The sequence below is a fragment of the Chiloscyllium plagiosum genome, chromosome 31 (genome assembly GCF_004010195.1).
Source record: "Chiloscyllium plagiosum isolate BGI_BamShark_2017 chromosome 31, ASM401019v2, whole genome shotgun sequence".
Classification (NCBI taxonomy): Eukaryota; Metazoa; Chordata; class Chondrichthyes; order Orectolobiformes; family Hemiscylliidae; genus Chiloscyllium; species Chiloscyllium plagiosum.
The window spans coordinates 7,141,546-7,165,227 of NC_057740.1; the positions used below are offsets into that span (position 1 = coordinate 7,141,546).

The 23,682-nt window shown below is 40.9% G+C and overlaps 1 protein-coding gene across 1 annotated transcript; it reads right to left on the bottom strand.

Moving 5' to 3' along the window:
- Positions 1-4,672: 4,672 nt before the first annotated feature.
- On the bottom strand, positions 4,673-23,349 carry ticam1 (toll-like receptor adaptor molecule 1). Its single transcript, XM_043720914.1, has 2 exons — positions 22,921-23,349; positions 4,673-8,099 (listed from the first exon to the last, which is right to left on the bottom strand). Exon 2 carries the CDS (start codon positions 7,874-7,876, stop codon positions 5,741-5,743), a length of 2,136 nt encoding a protein of 711 aa, XP_043576849.1. The 5' UTR covers positions 7,877-8,099; positions 22,921-23,349; the 3' UTR covers positions 4,673-5,740.
- Between the last annotated feature and the right edge of the window lie 333 nt (positions 23,350-23,682).

Consider the following 23,682-nt stretch of genomic DNA (forward strand, 5'->3'; position numbering starts at 1 on the left):
ATGTGGAAGTGCCTTACAACACAGTGATAAAAGACATACAGCACAGAAGCAGACTGTTCAGTCCAACTCATCCATGCCGTGATAAAGTTTCCCAAGCTAAACTAGACCCACTTGCCTATGTTTAGCCCATAATCCCTGTAAACCTTTCTTATTCACGTACCTGTCCAAGTGGCTTTTAAATATTGTAACTGTACTTCCCTCTACCACTTTCTTTGGCAGTTCATTCTGCATACAAACCACCCTTTGTGTGAAAACATTGTCCTTCAGGTCCCTTGTAAGTCTTTCTCCTCTCGCCTTAAACAAAATATTTTAGGTGAAAGGTGCTGTATAAATTTGTTGTTGGAAAACTCAGGCTATCCTTAAAGGTGGTAATTGGTCGCTTTGAATAAAAAGGACTTTGCATCTTCAACTATTCACTACTTGAACTTTTTCACTGGCATTCTCCCCTATATAGTTTTCAATTCAAAGAAATATAGAAGCAGGAGTAGGCCATTTGAGTCTGCTTCACCCTTTCGTATGATCATGGCTGATTATCCAAATCAATATCCTGTTCCTGCTTTCTCCCCATACCCTTTTAAAAAAACTAACTCCTTATTGAAAAATATTCAATGTTTTGGTTTCAGTTGCTTTCTGTGGCAGAGAATCCCACAGACTCAATACTCTGTTGGTTAAAATTCTCATCTCAGTTCTAAATGGCCTGTCTCATGTCCTTAGACTGTAACTCCTACTTTTGGATTCCACAGTAGGGAGGCAATGGCCCAATGGTATTATTCCTGGACTGTTAATCCAGAGACCAGATAATGTTCTGGGCATCTGGGTTTGAATCCTGCTACAGTAAATGGCGGAAGTTGAACTCAATTTTTAAAAAAATCTGAATTAACAGTCTGGTGATCATGAATTCATTATCAATTATCAGAAAACCCCATCTGGTGCACTAATGTCCTTTAGGGAAGGAAACTGCCATCCTTACCTGGTCTGGCCTATATGTGATTCCAGACCCACAGCAATGTTGTTGACTCAACTGTCCTCTAGGCAATTACGAATGGGCAATAAATGCTGGCCTAGCTAGTGATGCCCTCATCCTGTCAATAATTTTTTTTTAAAAGTCAACAAGAACATCCTTCATGTTTCCCCTGTCTAGCCCTGTTAAGAGTTTTAAAGGCTTCAACAAGATAACTCTTCATTCTTCAAATTCCCAGATATAGTCCCACTGGTCCAGTCTCTCTTTGAACATCAGTCTTGTCATCCCAAGAATCCTTCTGGTAAACCTTTGTAGCCAGAATATACTTCCTCAGATAAGGAGATCAAAACTATACACAATACTCCATGTGGTCTCATCAATAACTTGTACAATTGCAACAAGATATCCCTGCTCCTGTAGTCAAATCCTTTTGCCTTGAAGGCCAACATCCCATTTACATTCCTCCCCATCTTCATGCTGACAAGGATACCCAGATCTCACTGCACATCCCCCTTTCCTAATCTATCAGTAGTTACGACATAATCCGCCACCTTGTTTTTGCTTGCAAACTGGATAACCTCACATTTAGCTATATTTATCTATTATGCAGTTGCCAACTCACTTGTCCAAATCACACTGCAGCATCATTGCTGCATCCTCATAGTTCACCACCTAACCCAGCTTTGTGTCTTTGGAAAACTTGGGAGATTTACATTTAGTTCTCCTTATTTATATTGTGAATAGCCTAGGTCCAAATACTGATCCCTGTGATCATGACTGTCACTGGGGAGGAAAAGACCTATTTATTCCTCCTCTTTGTTTCCTGTCTGCCAACAAATTCTCCAACTGTGACATGCCACTATCCCCAATTCCATCCTCTTTATTTTACATGATATTCTCTTATGTGGGACCTCAATGAAAATGGCCTGAAAGTCCAAGCACATGCATTGACTCCCCATCATCAACTCTACTAGTTAAACCTCAAAATTCCAATGGTGGCACAGTGGTTAGTACTGCTGCCTCACAGCGCTACCAATTCCATCCTCTTTATTTTACATGATATTCTCTTATGTGGGACCTCAATGAAAATGGCCTGAAAGTCCAAGCACATGCATTGACTCCCCCTCATCAACTCTACTAGTTAAACCTCAAAATTCCAACGGTGGCACAGTGGTTAGTACTGCTGCCTCACAGCGCTAGAGACCCGGGTTCAATTCCCGACTCAGGCGACTGACTGTGTGGAGTTTGCACGTTCTCCCCGTGTCTGCGTGGGTTTCCTCCGGGTGCTCCGGTTTCCTCCCACAGTCCAAAGATGTGCAGGTCAGGTGAATTGGCCATTCTAAATTGCCCGTAGTGCTAGGTAAGGGGTAAATGTAGGGGTATGGGCGGGTTGCGCTTCGGCGGATCGGTGTGGACTTGTTGGGCCGAAGGGCCTGTTTCCACACTGTAAGTAATCTAATCTAATTTGTCAAGCATTATTTCCCTTCCATAAATCAGAACTGACTGTCCAATCCTGTCACTGTTTCGAAGCTGCTTTAATTCATAGTACCCCAGCGTTTTAAGAGGAAGTGTTCAGGTCAATTTTAACTCCTTATCCTTTGGATTAACCAGTCATTCAGAGTGAGGAAATGGCAGTGACAACGCACAAATATTTTGTTTGTACAGTGTAATACAATAAGTTGCATGGTGTAAAGTGTAACCCCTTTGCTTAAAAAAAAGGAAATTAAGGTAAGCCCACATAAAACATTAATCTCTTTTTCTTCTTCTTTCAGTCATCCCTTGAGCTTCAGTTGCTTCTAGTTGTTTCCTTTAAATTCCAGATACACTTTGACTTTGAGAATATCAACATGCATAAATTTGACCCATTCAGTCTGAAATGTGTCTCTTCATTATTTTAGTAAAAGTGTCTAACTAAACATTAAATGCTTGTAACTATCCCACAACACAACTTCAAGACCACAATTTTCTGGCTGTTTGTACCACAGTAGCAGGGAGCATTTCCCCTATACATGCAATCACAATGTCAGTGTCAGAGTGGCAGCTGCTGCATTAAACAAGTTGGCTTGATGCAGACTAATAATACTGTGTAGTCTTTAACCAATGAAGAAATATAACCAAAACGTTTAAGTAAACGAGAGGAAAACTGATCATAAAATGTTTAGATAAAAAGAAGAAAATCAATGAAAACAATTTGAAAACTGAAATGTATTAGCTCATGGAGAATTTGAAACAATACCACTGAGATTAAGAGTTTGACCATTATCCAACTGAAGCTAAGTTTTCTGGGCTTCCCCGGACAAAGTCTCAAATGACTGGGTAAAAATGAGCATATAAATAAACTCATACATTGTTTATTTTTCATGGGCTTATTTATTACAGATTAATAGATATTCTCTGGGGAATGGGGCTGTTGATTTCTTGATGTGTAGTCATTTCTCTACCTTTAATAAATCAAGTTGCCAAATATTGTATCAACATTCATTCAGTGTGAATATAAACAGGCTGCTTCACAAAAATGGCAGCAGGAATAGGTGCTCTCATGCCAGAGACTGCAGTGAGAGTGGAGTGCACAAATGCAATTTGCTGCGTGTCCAGTTGGTAGCAGGAGTTAGTCACATTTTAATAGATCATCTGGACAATTAAAAATTTACAGAGCACAGGTTGCTTCTCAAATTTTGTTTGACAATTAAAAATCTGAGAAGCAACCTGTGCTCTGTAAATTTGTCCCTCAAACCATTTAAAGGTGTTTTCACCATTTGTAACCAGGAAATTCAATTTTTCTAAACAAATTTTGATCATTTGGGAATCTAAGTAGAAGAAACCCATCGTTCAGAGTCTAAATTATTGAAAAATCATTAACAGAGTTTCCGTTTCCCTAATCCAGAGTGTACACAGTGTGTGCAAGGTTACGCTGCTTTCTCAAACTAAACCCAAGAGTTAAGGTGCAAATTGCCACTGCTGGAGTTTAAGAAGGGCTCAACACTGGTAATCTGTCCACAGCTTGTCTGGCTAGGACTATCTTAAAAACTTGGGCAATAGCTAGGAGGATTATCCAGTGTTGTGTGGAAAGAATCCTTGCTTGCCACTCCAAAATCTAAAATAAATCAGGACTGGCTGGGTAAGCATCAACAGAAACCCAGGATATTGTAGATTTGCCTAGTTCAAGTAATATATTACAGATGCTGAGAGTATTTAATTCCAAACTTTTCTCCAAGCATTCCTAATCAGTGCCTGGGCTCACTTCATCTGCTCCCCAAGAAGGGTCATTTCAGCCTCAAAGGATCATATATCATTGCAGGTTACATGCAGCTTTCCAGCATTTTTTTTTGCTGGAAACAAGTCTTGAATTCTAATTGCCAGAAGGGACAACTTTTCATCTAATTTGATTCCTTGACCTTCATACAAAAACCAAAAACGTTCACTTGCCGGTTTTCACCCTCCTGTACTGACAGGTCACGTGGGTAGAGCAGCTAGAATGTTTGTCACTGTGGAACAGACTTGCTGCTTGGGCACATCATGAATGGTGGTCACTTAGGGCAAATGAACAGTGACCTTGAAATGTGCCTCGAGGGAGGCCAGAGGTGAAAAGCGAAGCTAAGATTTGTGACTTGCACAACTCAGTATCAGATCAGTACCGCCTGGGTTGTTGATTTTCAAAAGTTTTACAAAGTCAGATAACTTGTGTCAACAATCAACAATGCCAGCTCCACCAACTTTACGATGCATATATTTGGCTTGAAACAAGAGTTAATGCACAGTAATAATGTTGACCAAGGGTGAAGTGGGAAAAACCCAAGAAAAGGATTAAGTTAATCATTTTAAGTAGTTCAATTTTAGGAATTAAATAAAGCTACTGTGGCCGTCACAAGCAAACTAGATACAACTGGCAAGGTTCTTCACACTTTCTCGTACAGTCATACAGCATGGAAACAGACGCTTCAGTTCAACTAGTTCATGACAACCTTCTCAATAAATGTTATTCATATTTTAACGACTGGATGTGTAGAAAAAATGTTTTTCCTCACAATGTTATTAGTTCTTTCAGCAGCTGTTTTTCCATTGAGGCATTCAGTCATCATTACTGTACAATATTAAAGTCTCAACACTGCTGGACAGTAATTTTCTTCTTTCCAAAGATCAAATGATCATTCTGCTTCATTGACTGACAGTGGCATTGTGGAAAGGATCAGCACCCCACACTGTCTACTTTGATACACATTTATCAGACACAGAGTCAGTGGGTTGCAAACAGGAGCAGATTGACTAAGCTGCAGCAACTCATGGCTAATTGTAGCTTTCCTGTCAAAGCCTTGCGGGAATCAGAGAACTGAGCTCAGAGTGGCAAAGTACACCATATAATAAAAACAGATGATCTGCTTTGTCAGCGGTCACGTTTCTGTACAGCAGTTACCACCAAGGTAAAGAAAATTTACATTTGGAATCACAGAATCCCTATAGTGTGGAAAGAGATCATTCAGCCAATCGAATCTGCACTGAGCCTCCGAACTGCATCCCACCCTGACCCAGTGCTAACCTGTCCCTGTAACCCTACATTTATCATAGCTAATCCACCTAAGCTGCACATCCCTGGACCATGGGAGGAAACCAGAGGACCTGTCAGAAACCAATGCACACATGGGGAGAAGCTGCAAACTGGTAATCAGCTGAGCTGCCATGCCGGGTGGTTACATTGAGTTTCATTTCAGAGGGTACATTTAATAGAATCCACAATCCTACAGATCTTTGATTTCTCCAATGAAAAAAAAAGTTGCAAGACATCTAATTGTGCTCACTTTCTCTGTCCTCATCATCTGTGCTCTCACAACTCTCAGTCAAATCTGTTATTGTCATCTGGTTAGAGTCTCCTATCTGTACATTTTTGGCATGCTGAATCTGGATTATGTTAGTGCCTTGACCTTGCTGTTGTGTGGAACTACTGACATTTACATTTTGGTTATTGCTAGGGTTAATGAACTGAAAGGGTGGTTGCATAATCTGGTACATGGCATGCTGCGGGTTGAAATTTGGCTGGTTTGGTAAAGATGATAGAGGAATATTAAACCCAGGAAATACAGGGAGGTTGGGATAAGGTGGTGGGTGTAGCACTGGCTGTGCATGTCCATTAACTGCAGCAGGTCCAGGATGGGGTGGATGCGTTGCTTGGAAGTGATGATAACTCTGTGCAAGTTGGCTACAAATCTGCACATAATTCCAGTTAGCTGATAGAGTTTTCAAGGCACTTTGATAGTCTTTTTGGGCCTGTGCTGTTTTTTCTTCTATCTGTTTACGTTCTTGCTCTTGAAGCCAACTCTTTTTATGCCTCTCAAGTACATTCCAAGTAAATGTCTTTTTTACATGTCTTTCAAAGTGTCTCGAATTCTCATCGAGACTATTGATAGCAGTCAGTGCAAAAGGGATGTCATTTTTACACATCCGACTCTTCTTCGGTAGCAGTGGAATGACTGTGTTGTACTTGTGCTCATTTCTAATTGAATGCATCAGAACACTATTGGTCTTGTACTCTTCCCAGCGACTGTTAAACTTGTGTGTGAGGAGGAGGATTGTGAATGCAGAATTGTTAATTGCATCTTCAATACACTTTATTGGAGATCGTCCTGGAAGACAGAATTCCTCAGAAAACGTTGCCCCCTCCATTTTCACTAACGATTCTAGTCTCAACTGAACATTTTCTGCAATTTCCGCATCTTCTCGGGCATGCAAAACAACAAAAGAGTAAAATTTATTCTCAAAGATTTCCTCATCTGCCGGAGGAGGAGGTGTTGAAGGACTGAATTTTCCAGATGTGGTTTCAGTGGAGTTTGACTGGTCACCTGTTGGCAGCTTGGTTGCTCCCAGTGAAGGGTCGTGTGAAATGGAATTGGTATGTTCTTCATTCCCTGTCTCCCAGTCTTCTGACATTTTTGACTTTGAACTAACTAGCTGGCTACTGTTCCTTTCTCCTGTACATTCTGTTGGTCTCACTTCATTCACTTGTGTTTGTGAAGACCCTTCAATTAGACAAGCTGAAGGAACATTCTTCTGTTTTACACATTTAACTCTAATGCCATTGGTCACCTTCACCTCTCCCAAAGATTTGTCAGAAGACAGATTCAATTGTCTTTTCATAGAATGACTGAGGTTAACAGTACTCTCTTCAGAGTTTGCTATTGGGGAATTTAAGTTGTCCCTGTGTGAATTGGAAATGAATGATGCAGTGGGAGATGCACTGATTTCAAAGTGAGTGGGAATCGTAATTTCTGAATTGTTCAGTGAGTCAGTTGCTGGTTTACTCGGGACAGTTACTGGATTAGTCCTGCATTCAATTGTTGATCTCATACTTGGAATTTGTTCTTCAGTTGACTTCAGAGCTGATACTTCAGCATTCTCCTCACCTTCAAAAGACATGGGACCAAACTGCCACCTAAATTCCTCAATAAGTTCCTGAAGATCCATTTTGTGGTTTTGATTGTTGGACTTGAATGCTTTGATGGCAGCTTGGCATGCTTGGTTCCTCATGGAAGAGTTGCACAAATTTTCTTCCACTAGCAATGCAAGCATCAAAGCCAGGTCTCTGAGAACATTACCATCTTCTGCAGAAAACTCTTCATTTGATATTTCAGATGTTTTCTGTTCTCGCTGTGCACCACCTTCTAAACCCCGAATTTTGTTGAGAATGTACAAAGCCGATCTGTCATTTGGCATTTCATTTAACACTAACATTGCTGCTCTCTCGGCCTCATCTGTCTTTTTCAAGAAGAATGATATGATGCTATAAAGTAGTTGATGGACTTTTGAAGTTCTTGAGTTGTTAGAATAAAACTTATACCATAGGCTGAACAACCTTTGCTCAGTGACTTCAGACAAAATGTTAAACAAATCATCGAGAGATGGAATGTGATCACAATCTTCTGCCATAATTGCACCTAATATCAAGCTGGGATCAACCTAATGGAACATGAAGGAACCAGCCTGTATTATGACTTTACTTCCAATTCCATTTAGGCTGATCTGACAATGGAAGCTAATCTCTTGGGTGCATCACTGGATGTGAAGTTTGTTCGTCTACAGATGCTAAGGCAACTTGTAATGCCAATTCTTAGGTTGATTAAGATACTTTGCTAGGCTTCATCAGTTCAGTCTGAAACAGAAAGGGAACACAATAATTATTTTTCTTTTTGACAACATTTTCAAAATTAATACTGTACATGTTTCTCTCTCCTATTTTGTGCTTTTCTTTGTACAGAGAACCAATTCCATAGCTAGGTAGCCACTCTTCAGGTGTGAACCTGAATTAACCATCGAGAATATCACAGGATAGAGCTCTCCTCCCTTCAATTATGACCATACACTCACATTACAATGGGAGACAATGAATGACACTCAAGAGTAAGATGCCCATCTTTGTGCATATTGCACGATAGGAGTCTAATGTCACTCCAGTTGAAGCCAGCTAATTCAATGCGATTTGGTGTTCAAATTCATATCTTTCATTGGTGCGGTTCACTGCTACATTGAATCATATCAATGAGGCACATCTGGTTCCATAGTGTCATTAGGACAATTCTGCTTTATACAACAGAAACAAAATAAACTTAAGCTTAAACAATCCTCTCATTATACTCTAAATTAAGTCTTATTTCCCCATTAAATATATTATGGTTAGAAAATATCCCACGGCATTGCTCCTCATACACCAGATGTTGAACTGTTTTACAAATGGGAGGGGTTGTTACATAATATAAATGTACCATTATCATGATCTTGGTAGAAACTGATAACATTTTGGTTATTTGTTTTGGAAATTCAAAAACCAAGGTATTTATTGAAATATAGCCACATGGTTCATGGTTTAAAACAGAAGAATTTAACAACACAAAAATCAGTGAACATGTATATCTATTATTATTATGTTAGTTCAATTGAAGATATTAGAAGTACTTTTGCTGTAAACCAAACTTAACCAAACTTAACTCAATGTCTTTCAACAACATATCAGAGAAACAGAGTTAACATTTCTAGACTATATACACAAACTAGTGAAACAGAGGTCAGACTGCTACTGACTGAACCAAACTGCTAATTTCAAATCAACTGGGTATTATGCACCTCTATATCATTATTCATATTTGGATGAAAAGTCGGGAGATTTAAGCTGCCCAAACATTCATTAAAACTGATGCTAGAATTAACACCCTTGCTCTTCCTTCCCTTCCTGCAGCAAACTGCCTGGTTCTCTGCATAACATCTCCTGATATTAAAGGAAACAGATAAAGTAGAAAGGAACTAGATCCACCAATTGGCAAGTCTAGGACTAGGGAATGTAGTCTAAAAAATAGAGCTAGACCTTTCAGGAATTAAATGAAGAAACATTCTACATAAGGCAACTGTTGCCAGGCACCAATTGTTATTTTTAAATTTGAAATTGATAAGTATTTATTAACAAAAAAATTGTCTAAGGTGATATATGAAGTTAACTCACAAATCAGCCATGACCTAACTGAACTGGGGATTAGGCGCAAATCAAAGGGCTACATGACCTATTCTCATTCCAATGTTGTTGACATGAAGATGTTTATTTTTAATTCATTAATGGGATTAGGGTGCAGTTGGCTAGGCCAGCATTGATTGCCCATCCCTAATTGTCCAGAGAGCAGTTAAGAGTCAATCACATTGCTCTGGAGACACATGAAGGCCAGACCAGCTAAGGTATGTCAATTGCCTTCCTAAAGAACATTCATGAACCAGATGGTGTTTTCATGACAGTGGATTTGTAGTCATCGTTAGATTCTTAATTCCAAACATTTTAAAAACTGAATTCAAATTTAAGAATTTGCCATGGCTGGATTCAAACCTAAGTCCCTAGCACATTACTTGGGTCTCTAATTTCAGTCTAGTGATAATACCACTAGGCCATTGCCTCCCCTTGTATTGAGATGAAAATTCACTGTGTTGATGATTAAGAATCTAGTTTCACATCAATATACTGTATCACCCCTCAGGATTCCAACTGTATGTTTCTAGTATTGTACAATAGGAGTTAGTGGTGTAATGGTGTTTATTCTGCACCTTGGGTGGTAGCAATACATTGTGATTCACAATCCTATTCAAACCACTCCCACAACAGTCTCCCGAGCAATTCAGTCACATTCACCACACACAGGGCCCGGAAGAGAAATAATGGGTTTATATCCAACAACCCCAATTTTTAACTCTTGACAGGTCTTGTTAAGCAACTTTCTGATGCATTTTGAGACATAGATAATAGAGTAGTGCAACTCAGGAAATCATTCAATCCATCAGGCCTGTCCAGTTATTTCCAAGAGAAATTCTGTCAGTTCAACCACTGCCATCCAACGCCAAAATGTTTTTTCCTTTTTTCTCTCTGCAAGTGAGACACTTCTCTGAGTGAGCTAGGCCTTTCCAATTGGGAACACAATTCTGCAAGCAAATCCAATGCAGCTTTAGAGTAAGTGAGCATGCATTTGCTGAGTATGTAGGTATTTAAATCTTCAATAGATTGTAATTTGTAGTTTGCTTTAGAGAAATGCAAGCTTTGAGTAGGCTTATTTTCAGGTGGTGCATTGAAAGAGTCTAATTAAGAACTGGCTGAAACTGGATCCTCATTTCCTGAGTGAGATAGGTCCTTTGTGTTGCGAACAAATTTAAGTAGCTAACTCAGTACAACTGAGCACTTGAATGCTTCTTACAATAAGATTAAAAATCACACAACACCAGATTATAGTCCAACAGGTCTATTTGGAAGCACTAGCTTTCGAGGCACTGCCTCTTCATCAGGTGGTTGTGGAATAGGACCATACAACACAGAATTTATAGCAAAGGGATTACAGTGTCATGGGGTTGTAATGATATATTAAACAACTTCAGTTAAAAATAAGATGCAAGTGTGAAGTCATAACATCTGTAAACAAGTAAATGTTTAAAAAAATCTGTGGGTGTCCAGCATCTGAAGGAATTCAGCAGAGGAAAGAGAGAGGTATTCAGTTGATTTTTGCCAAAATAAAGCAGCTGATTGGTGAGTCTCTCTAACCTTTAAAGAAAAAGTAATGTTTCTAATTCATATTCAGGTCTTTTCCTTGTTTTTATTTAAAAATAGCTTGTTAGGTAGGAGATTGATACTAGTGCTTTAAAAAAAGGAAATACAATAAAGTATAAACAGCAAGAGTACAGGAGTAATTGTAGTTAATAACTTCACTAAATTGGATACAGACAGCAGATTGGATGATGTGAGATCTGTGAGGGCACCAGGATCAACAGTGAACACATCAGTAACAAGCGTTTGCAGGTTGAGCAACTTCAGAGGCAAGTTGGGGCTCTGGAGTTTGAGCTGTAGACATTCCGCCACATCAGGGAGGAGGAAAGTCACCCCCTCCCTTTTCTCCAGGAGGCACTCAATGAAGTAATTCGAAGTTGGACTGTGATCAAGGACAGGGGGAGGTGATTGTAGGTGAGACACATGTCGGGACCCAAAAGGGCAGCTCTCGTGGGGCCTCACTCCCTGCAATTGTTCCAGCAAAAATGAGGTTCTTGCAACCTATGTGGATGAGAATGGGGATGTCAAGGAGGATGAGGTATCTGACTACAACACCATGGTACAGAAGACCATTCAAGTGGGGTGAGGAAATAGGAATGTAGTAGTGGTTGGGGACAGTATAATTAGGAGGACAGATTTGATCTTTCAACCAGGAGCATGAGTCCCGAAGGCCGCATTGCATGCCCAATGCCAGAGTTAAAGACTGAGGCATGGTGGCTCAGTGGTTAGCACTATTGCCTCACAGCACCAGGGACCTGGGTTCGATTCCAGCCTGGGGTGACTGTCTGTGTGGAGTTTGCACATTCTCTCTGTGTCTGCATGGGTTTCCTCCCACAGTCCAAAGATGTGCAGGTTAGATGAATTGGCCATGCTAAATTGCCCGTAGTGTTCAGGGATGTGTAAGCTAGGTGCATTAGTCAGGGGAAATGTACAGTACCAGAACAGGGAATGGATCTGGGTGGTTACTCTTCGGAGAGCCAGCGTGGACTTGTTGGACTAAGTGGCTCGTTTCCAAACTGTTGAGATTCTATGATTATCTCCTCAGGACTGGAGAGGAACTTGGTGCAGAAGGGGAAGGATCAAGTTGTTATCATCTACATTGTTACTAACAACGCTGATAGGACTGGGGAGGAGGTTCTGCTGAAAAATTTTCAATAGTTAGGAGCTAAACCTCCAAGGTGATAACCTCAGGGTCACTAACATGGCAAACTGGCATCGGGTACACAAAGCAAAGTATTTAAATGCATGTGGGGGGAATGAGGTTCAGCTCATGAGCACAGTAAAGCAGGTAGTACAATTGTGTGGGCTTCATTCAGACCGGTGTACTGGTGACCTGCATAAGGGCTGTAGAGAGGGCTTGCAACTATTTGGGGAGGGGGGTGTTTAGGAGTGGAGAAACATAGGCTTACAAAGCAGAAGGAGATGGCAGCATTGCAGGGCAGCTGTTTTAACAATGATATCCAGAAGGGACAGAATATACAAGCAAAAAATAAAGTAGGAAAAATGGACACCAAGAGAATAAAGCCAAATCTATGGTTCTTTTCTTGAATGCACATAGTATTCAGAACAAAAGAAATGAACTAACTGTATAAATAGAGATTAATACACATGATTTTAGAACTTGGAAGTGTCAGTGTTGGACTGGGTTGTACAAAGTTAAAAATCACACAACACCAGGTTATAGTACAACAGGTTTAATTGGAAGCACAGTAGCTTTCAGAGCGCTGCTCCTTCATCAGGTGGTCATGATTTTATAGCCATTGCAGAGATGTGGTTATAAGGAGATCAAAGCTGGGAACTAAATATTCAGGGGTATGTGACCTTTCGAAAGGACAGATAGGAAGGGAAGAGAGGCAGCATGGCTTTGGTTTAGATGAGATGGAATTCTCTTGGATCAGATGATACAGAAATTATATGGATGGACATAAAAAAAGAACAGTGGAAGAAGACACTGATGGGAATCATCTATAGGTGCCCTGAGCAGAGGATGTTCTGTAGGTCAAAGAATAAATCAAGACATAATGAGGGCATTTATAACAGCAGTCCATTAAGCCTGGAAGACATTAATCTTCATACGGATTAGGAAAATCAAATTGGCAAAGGTAGCCATGATGAAGAATTCATAGACTGTATTTAGGATAGTTTCCCAGAACAATATGCTATGGATCCAACCAGGGATCAGGCTAATTGGATCTGGTAATTAGTTATAAGACAAAGTTAGTAAGTTATCCCAGAATAAACAATTCCCTGGGAACAGAGGTCATAACATGGTAGGATTTTGCATTCACTCTGAAAATTAGAAACTTGGATTGATGAAATAACTCCAAGGAGGCAGGTATCCTGTCACTATGTCACCTTTTATTTACTGCAGTCTGTGGACTCTGACTAGATTGCTCAGAGCCAGTCCAGAGAACGAAGAGACTCTCTGAATCTCCTGTTTAACCAAACTCCCTGATTGGCCAGGTTACCAACTCCAATCAAGGATGTCACAGTCAATGAGATCCACCTGGCCTCCGTTCCAATCACTACAGTTGGAAACAAATGTTCTAAACCTAAACATGGATAATTATATGGAAATAAGGGCAGAATTGGCTGCAGGAGACTAGGAAGGCATTTGATAGAAAAGATGGTTGATGAACAATGGCAGATGTGTAGAAATTAGCTCACGACTCACAGCAAAGATACGTCCCAGTGAGGAACAAGGGGTAAAGCGGCAACGGTTAACAAGGGACATCAAGAACAGCATCAAATTGGAAGTAAAATGCCAGCAATTTGGCAATGATTAGTGGGAAATCAAAGAATTGGGAAAGTTTTAAAAATCAACAAAAGATGACAAAACAAAATGATGTGGAGGTGCTGCTGTTGGACTAGGGTGGACAAAGTTAAGCATCACATAATACCAGGTTATAATCAAACAGGTTTATTTAGAAGTACTAGCTTTCACAGCACTGCCCTTTCATCAGCTAACTAGTACTACAGATCATTTCTGGGGCCATAATTATTTATAATACAAGGCTTGATTGATGGAAGTGAATGCACTATCATCAAGATTACAGACAAAACAGGTGGTGAGACAAGTAGTGAGGATGATACAAGTAGTCTACAGAGGGATAGAGATTGGTTAAGTGTGTAGGAAAAAAACTTGCCAAATGGTATGTAATGTGGAAAAAATAGGAGGTTATACACAGGAGGAATAGAGGAGCTGAATATTATTTAAATGGAGATAGACTCTAGATTCTGCAACACAAATGGATTTAGGAGGGTTTTTTGTGTAGAAATCCCGAATGCACAGATTCAGTTTCCAGAGTTTCAGTTATCCGCGGCCCAAAAATGTTACATGGAACTGTCCAGAAATAATTCCAGGGGCCTGCCAGGGAGGCAAATTTCCCATTTAAATTATTGGGTTCACTTCTATCCGCGGTTTCGAGCATCTGCAGTAGGTCTTGGAACATATCACCCCCCCCCCACCACCCGACCAAACAACCCCGGGAACGGGGGGAACCTGTATATCACAAAAATCTAATGGGTAATCATATCAACATTCAAGTTTTCCTGGGTCCCAGTTAACTGAGTTTTCTTCTGGCAATAAATTTTAAGCTGTTCAATCTTCATGCACCTTTCAAACTTCTCCCTTTTTCCCTCCACTTTTGGACCTCTTTCTTATCACCCCAACGTGCAGCCCCTACATCCCCTGCAGACTCTTCCTTCCTCATCATCTGTGACCTCCATCACCAGTTCCTGCAGCCTGCTCTTCTCCTCGCACCACCTCCTCTCCCCTCCCATCGCCCTCCCCTCCTACCCACATATACCTCAGGATCCAGACAACAGCAATCCCTACACCCAGGCGATTGCAACCCTGAGGTTTGAACCCAGGCGAGAAACAGCCTGTGATTGTTGAAAAATGAGAGAGACAGAATTTAATCTGAGGAGCTGATTCTCAGATTCTGTCTCTCTTAGGTACACACAAACAGGAAACAAGAGTGGGCCACTTGGCCCTTCAAGGCTGCTCTGGCATTCAATAAGACCTTGGCTGATGAGTTTAACCTCAATTCTACATTCCAGCACACCTCCAATCATCTTTCATCTCCATTGTAATCGAAAATCTACCTCTGCCTTAAGAATAATTAAAGATTCTGCATTCATTGTTATTTGAGAGAGCGAATTCCAAAGACACTCAACAGTCTAGGAGAAAAATATTTCCTGATCTGTCTACAAGGATGACATTGCTCTGGTTGGTTCTCTCTTAGAGTGGGCAGTTCTGCTGAGCTTGCTTTAAGACATAGGGTGGGACGCCAGTAATTAACACCTAATGTACTCCCTTCCCCAGGCCCTGACCACACCAAATGTGTTATTGAAGACTTTAACTTCAAATGTGGAGAAAAATAAATGTGTATCAAATCCTAAATATAAAGATGTAAAATTTGGTGACCATCAACACAGCCTTAGAGACATCTTTAGATAGAGGCAACTTCTCCCCTAATTCCAAAGACTGTGTATGGCCAATAAAACAACACTTGTAAAAATAAAGAAGGCTCCAATCCCTGCAAAAAACACTGACATATTTAGGAAGGAGAACTTTTATATCTCATGACACTGACTGGAGTTGTGCCAAGGTACGATGGTCAAACCAAGCTCACAATAACTCTGGAGAAGTGTCACTGGACCAGAAACATTAACTCTGCTTTCTCTACACAGATGCTGCCTGACCTGCCGAGTTTTTCCAAGAAATTTGTGTTTTTCTTTCTGATTTCCAGTATCCGCAGTTCTTTTATTTTTTTCCACAATAACTCTCCATTATTAAAAGGTTACAACAGGTACCAAATTTCAGTTGGGAACAATGTGTTATAATTGCTCCGAAATGCATTGTTTTTGGTGAAATTTCATATTCACTACTATCTCTGATGTCAGTTTGGTTTTCCCCTCAGCCCCCAAGGCCACACAATAACTGCATCTAGAAACTACTCTCAGGCGTCGCTTTTGAAATGGTTTAAACAAAAGACCCTTCAACATACTCACCTTTTTTCACAAGAAAAATTGTCGGGCCTCCTTTTAATATTTGCCGTTGGGAAGGAGAGATGAGCAGAGAATTATTGTGACACTCTATGGTAGGAATAGAAACTGTACAAGACAGAGATTTCAGGAAACAATATGACACCTAAGGAAAGTCATGAATGGAATGGGGATATAGACACTGAACAGAACAAGAAAATAAAATAGAGGGAAAGAATCTGAGTGACGAGAGAGGGAAACATTGTCGATCCTACCACTCCCAAATTAGTCACTCTTGTTTTCTTTCACTGAAATGGTGCTGAAAGACAGAGAAAAAAACTGGTTCTACTGATAGCAAAGAAAGAATGTTATCAATTTCACTGTGTGGCTACAGAAACCTACTGTGGAATTTGTAAAATGATTTACAAACTTGTTTTGGGTGGCACAGTGGTTAGCACTGCTGCCTCACAGCGCCAGAGACCCAGGTTCAATTCTTGCCTCAGGCAACTATGTGTGTGGAGTTTGCACATTCTCCCCGTGTCTGCGTGGGTCTCCTCTGGGTGCTCCGGTTTCCTCCCACAGTCCAATAATGTGCAGGTGAGGTGAATGCTGCTAAATTGCCCGTAGTGTTAGGCGCATTGGTCAAGGGTAAATGTAGGGGAATGGGTCTGGGTGGGTTGCTCTTCGGAGGGTCGGTGTGGACTTGTTGGGCCGAAGGGCCTGTTTCCACACTGTAAGTAATCTAATCTTTACCTTCATTATCTCTACCTTTTCTCCAGCAATTTCCCCTTATTACTATTCTTTATGACTATCCCACAATCAAGTACAAAGCCATTGGTTTGAAATCTACGACCCGATAATGTTCGAGTTTTTCATCTATCTGATAGCTGTGAAACTCTCTCGGATTCCTCGGCCAGTGCTTTGTGTGTCCATTGCTCTAGGTGAAGGTCACACAACTGCAGCACGAGTCCTGATACTAACTTGTGCAGCAGCAAGGTGTTCAATGGTGTAAACGTTGGATTGGTGAAGCTAATATATTATAACTACTAACATTAGTTAGCTGAAACCATTCAACTACAGATGTACTCTGCTTTTCAAACGTCCGCTTTACGCAATTTCACTTTTATGAAAGACCCACATTAGTACCTGTTTTTGCGAATCCGAAGAGGATTTTCGCTTTTACGCGAAACTGAGATACTATTTCCCATATTAATCATGCATCTTTGCTTTATTCCATTTTCAGCTTATGAGGAGTTCCTGGGAATGCTCTACTTTTGGATAGTAGGGGCTACCTGTTTTCCTGTTGGTTAACAGTACTGCCCAGTCTGATAGTGACACAAAGTCTCACCTGTCCGTCAACGGGTAAATATAGTACCCCATATGAAACTGAACTAAACAGAAACAAAAGGCCCACATTTGACTTGCTCAATGCATTCCAGATCCTAAGCACTTGCTAAATTAGTCAATCACAGCCGATGATTCCCATAAAGAATCCAAAAAAATCAATGAATTCTGATGCTAATAAATATCTACCATTAAATGTACATGGATATAACAGGTGGGGATAAGGTTTTGGGAATCCGGTTACAGAGTAGACATTAAAGTCACAGAAAGATCACATATATCATATGTTCTCCTGGATGATGCCAGAGCTAAGAAACTATAATTACAAAGATGAAGATTTCTGCTACTCATCTCCACTGTAGCAGCACTGACAGATGTGTCTTTCACTTTCTATGTTTTCTTCCTCTTCCTTAGGTTAGAGCAAGGACATTCCCTTGATGTGTTGTACCTCTAGCAACATTACTGAAACAGATTATTTAGCCATTTAACAGTCAAAGAAACGACCAGAACACAGAAGGTCGCAATTTGGGTAACCACGTGCATGTCAGGGTCTTGCAAGTGCTACACAGCTGGTCCCAGTCTCCTATCTTCTCCCCCAACCTGCAATTTTTAAACGTCTATGTTCAAGGTAGTGTCCAAACAACAACCACTGAGGCATGTTATCAAGAAGAGCCACCACTAAGGTGACCACACCGCAGGAAGGTAGATTAACATGAGAAGCCACTGCAAGGAAAAAAACAATAAAAAGCCATCCACTCCCTTACCCCTTCCCAGCCTAGCCAATATTGAAGTGTGTGTATTGCAGTTCCAATATGAAAACACACCATTCAGCCCAAGTGGTCTTTGACTTCATCAATACTCCAGACAAGCCTTCTCTTAACCCTCTTCATCTCACCTCATCAATACATTCTATTTCGTTTCATCTCACATATTCTCACATTGAAATACAGTAGCGCCTCGACATATGAAAGACCCCATTCACGAACAAATCGGTTTACGAACAGGATTGTACGTAAAAGTTTGCTTCAATGTACGTACAAAATTCAAGGTACGAACGAAGGTGAACATGTTAAATGACAATGGGATGTCCCATTTTCGGAAAATTCTGCAACAAAGAAAAAAACAAGTTCCTCTGGATCGTTTTCTTGTGGCATCACCAACCTCCAAGAGACAAAAAAAGAGGAAAAACTCTGGAAATATCCGAACAATGGGAAAATTGATTCAGTTCGCGAACTTTTCGGTTCACGAACTGGGTCCCGGAACAGATTAAGTTCATAAGTCGAGGCACTATAGTATATCTATCCTATTCACTTCAACTACTTCATGTGATAACAGGCAATGTATGTTCTAATTTTATGTTCGAAAGATTGTTTCTGCACAAAATCCCTTTAACGGGTTGGACCGAAAGGTCTGTTTCCATGCTGTACAAATCTATGACTATGAATCTATAAATTTGAAGAGAACCCAAGAGATTTTTCAGGTTGCTGGCCTTGATGTTTAGAGGTGAAAGTTCCATATTCAAATGTTTCTTCTGTATTCCTTATGGCATTTATTAGTGGACATCTTAAATATATGGTGTCTGGTTTCTCAAAGCGTCAGAAGTGAAAACAGCGTCTCCACACCACTATTAAATCCGTTCAGAAATTAAAACTCATATTACACCACCAAATCAGGTATTGTGCTGATCATAGAATCCCCAAAGTGTGGAAACAGGCCAGTCAGCCTAACACTCCACACCAAAGAGCATGCCATCCAGACCCATTCCCCCACAACCCTGCATTTCCCACGGCTAATGACCTAGCCAACACATGCCTGAACACTATGAGCAATTTAACGTCGCCAATCCACCTAACTTGCACGTCTTTGGACTGTGGCAGGAAACTGGAGGATAGTCATAGAGATGTACAGCATGGAAACAAACCCTTCGGTCCAACCCATGCATACCAACCAGATATCCCAACCCAATCTAGTCCCACCTGCCAGCAGCCGGCCCATATCCCTCCAAACCCTTCCTAATCATATACCCATCCAGATACCTTTTAAATGTTGCAATTGTACCAGCCTCCACCACTTCCTCTGGCAGCTCATTCCATATACATACCACGCTCTGCATGAAAACGTTGCCTCTCAGGACTCTTTGATAGCTTTCCCTTCTCACCTTAAACCTATGCCCTCTAGTTCTGGACTCCCCCACCCCAAGGAAGAGACTTTGTCTATTTATCCTATCCATCTCCCTCATGAATTTAGTAACCTCTATAACGTCACCCCTCAGCCTCTGACCTTCCAGGGAAAACAGCCCCAGCCTATTCATCCTCTCCCTATAGCTAAATCCTCCAACTCTGGCAAGATTCTTGTAAATCTTTTCTGAACCCTTTCAAGTTTCACAATATCCTTCCGATAGGAAGTAGATCAGAATTGCACGCAATATTCCAAAAGTGGCCAAACCAATGTCGTGTATGGCTGCAACATGACCTCCCAACTCCTATACTCAATACTCTGACCAATAAAAGAAAGCATACCAAACGCCTTCTTCAAAGGAAACCTATGCATACATGGGGAGAACATGTAAACTCTACAAAGACAGTCATCTGACCTGGAATCAAACCCGGTTCCTGGTGCTGTGACTGCTGAATCAGATATACCACTCCAGCACCTAGCAGTCAAGGAAGGCATATTCGTAACACAACTAAACAGACTGAGTATCAGCTTGTAAATCCTTCCAACACAACGTATCAGCAAGCAGGAAAATCAGGAAAGATTCATAGTCATCAATGAAATGGGAAGAAATTGGAGCTTCTGCAATCACCATTTGTACCTCGAGGACTATACAGCCTGTTCAGTATTTCCAGGTGGTTAAATTTATTTAATGTTTAATGATAATTTTATTATAATGCTGGTACTAGGAGTGAGTTCAAGGCAACAATCAAGAAGACTCAGGGTTCACAAACAGATAAAGCTTCACTCGAGACCCTGATGTTACCTAAAACTCTCGATAGGTTACAGTGTCTTTAAAGCTCTCCACATTTCTATATATAACCTCTTCTTCCAAGTGATCCATTAGTAGACAAAATTCCCTTTTTGGATTCCCAGTGCTACAGCGAGGGTCAGCTGCACAGCATGGAAATATCAGTATGGAATGCTGGGAGACAGCAATACTAATACAGAAATGGCATGAATGGGCATGTACTCATCGTATTTCCTTCTGTTGTGAACAGTAAACGAAGCATGTTATATTTCCTAACACTTGTTTATATTCTATAATGTCCATAATTCTTAGAAATATAGAAAGAAAAGCTAAAGGTCATCTTTCATAGGGGCACAATTCCTGTGCTAATATGTTTGACAATATTTCTTGTCCTGTGACACCAATTTTAGTTTTAATTTACATAACACTAAAATCATACAACTGTTACACAATTGCTCACAACAGGAACAACTTGCTTTATCATGAAGGCTACAGATTTTTGCAGAGAATCTGATATCCAATAATATCAAATCAATTTTTTTTATATTTTATGTGACTGCAGGAATCTTATTGATGATTAGGAATCAAATTGATTTATTTTCTAATTAGTCCTGTTGATTTGCAGTGAAATTGCTATTTTTTATTGCACAAAATCATAGGTTTTTCCATTTATATTATTGGATTTAGGATAACAACCACTAATTAACTTTACCATAAAGACTACAAATCAGCAATCAGAAATGTTAACTGTATCTGAATATATTTTTTCAAATTTTACAACTTTAACATAAGAACTTAAAAACTTGCAAAGTACATTAATTCCTCACATGGTGATTTTCCCATGTCTTTATTACATAGAAGTCCATCTCTTTATAATTGCATTCCACATGCTCTGAACGTATATCTTCAGCAAGATTAGTCCATTTAATATTTCAGATCATTTAGCTTCTAATCCATATCATCCCTCATTCCTTTCAAGTGTTTAAGAAAATAATTCAGCCTTTCAAGCAACAAAAACTAACACCCTACAATTCCTCTTCTCTTTCTTCCAATCCTCTCTCCTCACCTTGTCTTTTACAACCTCTCCTCGATTTTGCCGTTTCTGACCCTTACAGAATACTGAATGGCCTGGACAGAGTAGATGGAAAGATGGTTCCATGAGCAGGAGAGACGAGGAGTAAAGGAAAGACACTTACAAAGGAGATGAGGAGAAACTTCTTCAGCCAGAGAGTAATGAATCTATGGCATTCATTGACACTGAAAGCTGTGGAGGCCAGGCCATTGAGTATATTTAAGTCAGAGACAGATAGGTTATTGATTGTCAAGGGCATCAAACATTATGTGGAGAATGAGGTTGGGAAACTTATCAGCTATAATTGAATGGCCAATGGATTGAAAGGCCTAATTTCTGCTCATACATCTTATAAAAGACCTTTTATCCTTTCTCAGAATAGCTCTTTCAACTGATGTTGTAAACACGGTATCTTATTTTGTTGTCCAGGAGGCCAATGACACCTCCCTCAGTAAATCTGCCATCCTGGCTGTCCTTCCTAATTCTCCTCCACCTTACCCTCCAGCCATTTTAATTGGACATCTACCACTGTCATATCAACCATTTCATTTTCACTACTTCTCTCACTCCCTTCAATCTAAATCCAACTAAATTTACAACACTCCACTGTCTCAACTCTAGTCTATCAAATTCCTTGTGACCTTTCTGTTCCCCTCCAGCAAGGCTTTCCCAAACTTTGCTTCTTCCTTCAACAGTAGGCACAACCACAACAGTCCACTCTCCAACTCACCAAACCTGTTCTTTTCCTTATATCCAGCAGCGCTGTTACACAAAACTGAACGTTCTTTACCCCATCACCAAATCACTCGTGGTATTTTTTAATCTATTAAACATGGCCAGTAAATCACCTGTGCTTTACAATTGATTGATTTATGCGGACCAAAGGTGAGAGAGAGGGAGGTTAAATGAAAAGTGGTGTTGGAAGAGCACTCTACTCCCTGCAGTGTCCACCTCTCTCTAAAGGCATGGAGACACCACATCCTCCATCTCTAAGGACGTGAATGTAGCTGTGGACTAAACCTCTTCTGATCCCAGATAAAAGAGGGAAGGGGGTGTAACACATGGATCCTAGCTACAAGCCTGTCTTTTGGTGAGAGATATGAAATACTTTGTTGTACTCAGTATCCTCCCGACTCTGCTCCCTGCCCCATGGATGGCAACCTTCCCAATCTAAAGTGAAATCATTTTCCTTTTCCCTGACCTTCGATGGTGTCCAAGCCTCTCCCCTTTCCTGTTGACTGTTTCTTTTCCCCTCAACGCCTGGTGACAACAATATATTAGCTGGCTGACCCGCATGATTATCTTTTAGTGTGTGTGCTTTTATTCCCCCTCCCTCCCCTAAACGCTTCCCCAAAACGCCTTTAAATAAGCTTCCAAGGCTGCCCTCGAGAGTGAGTGGAGGAAGACCTCAAGTTTGTGGAGGAGATGGAAATGGAAATGAAACGCAAGCCGGGCCAGGCGGAGCAGGTTCGGGACTGTCCCCGGCCTGGAATAGAGAAGCTTTCATCTCCCCCGACTGCTGTTCTCCAGACACTTACCTCTCACTTGTCTGGGTCGCTGGCGCTATTCTACCTGATCCAAAGGTTTTTTTTTAAAAAAACACACCTCAGGGTGCAGGCGGTACTTGAACGCCGGCCTCTGAGCCCAAGGGTCGGGACACTACCACTTCGCGAGAAAAACGCCCACAAATCCGGAACCGACCTGTCTCCGATTCGCAGTTTGCTGACGAGGGCTGTGACACCGAACAAAACTAAATGGTAATACGAAAGCAGAGACACCCCTGCCCCCTACCCGGGGGGGGCATTCTGAGAAGGTGAGACCCTTCCTCCGTCCACAGGGATTCAAGCCCTTTGCTAAGGCAAATTCCCGCCTCCGAAAACAATTCAACTTGATACTAAGACTTGCATTTCTATGGCGCCCTTCGTGACTTCAGAGTTTGGCGAGATTCCAAGTTTCCGAAACGTCATCAGTAGTGTGTGCGCAGCAAGATCCCACCTACGATGCTGAGCTAATTATTTCAGTTATGGGAAGAATATTGACCAGGAGTCCGGGCGCAATGTCAACTGCTCTCTTTGAACACGTTAATGTTCAAAGGAACCCTTTGTTCCTTCGCAAAATACGTCCTGAAATTGTGCAGTCCAAGCACTGTGCCCCAGAGGGCGTCCACCTTCAGGAGAGAAAAGTGGGAAGCTAAACACAAGACACGGTCAAATCCAGCCGAGCTGTGGAGGGACGGAGGAACCTGAGAGGCAGGGAAAGGGAATTCTTCCACCAACCTCACACACTCCAGTGCTGCCTTC

Coding starts and splice junctions, on each gene's coding strand:
- ticam1 (XM_043720914.1), bottom strand. CDS start 7,876: ATGGCAGAAGATTGTGATCACATTCCATCTCTCGATGATTTGTTTAAC.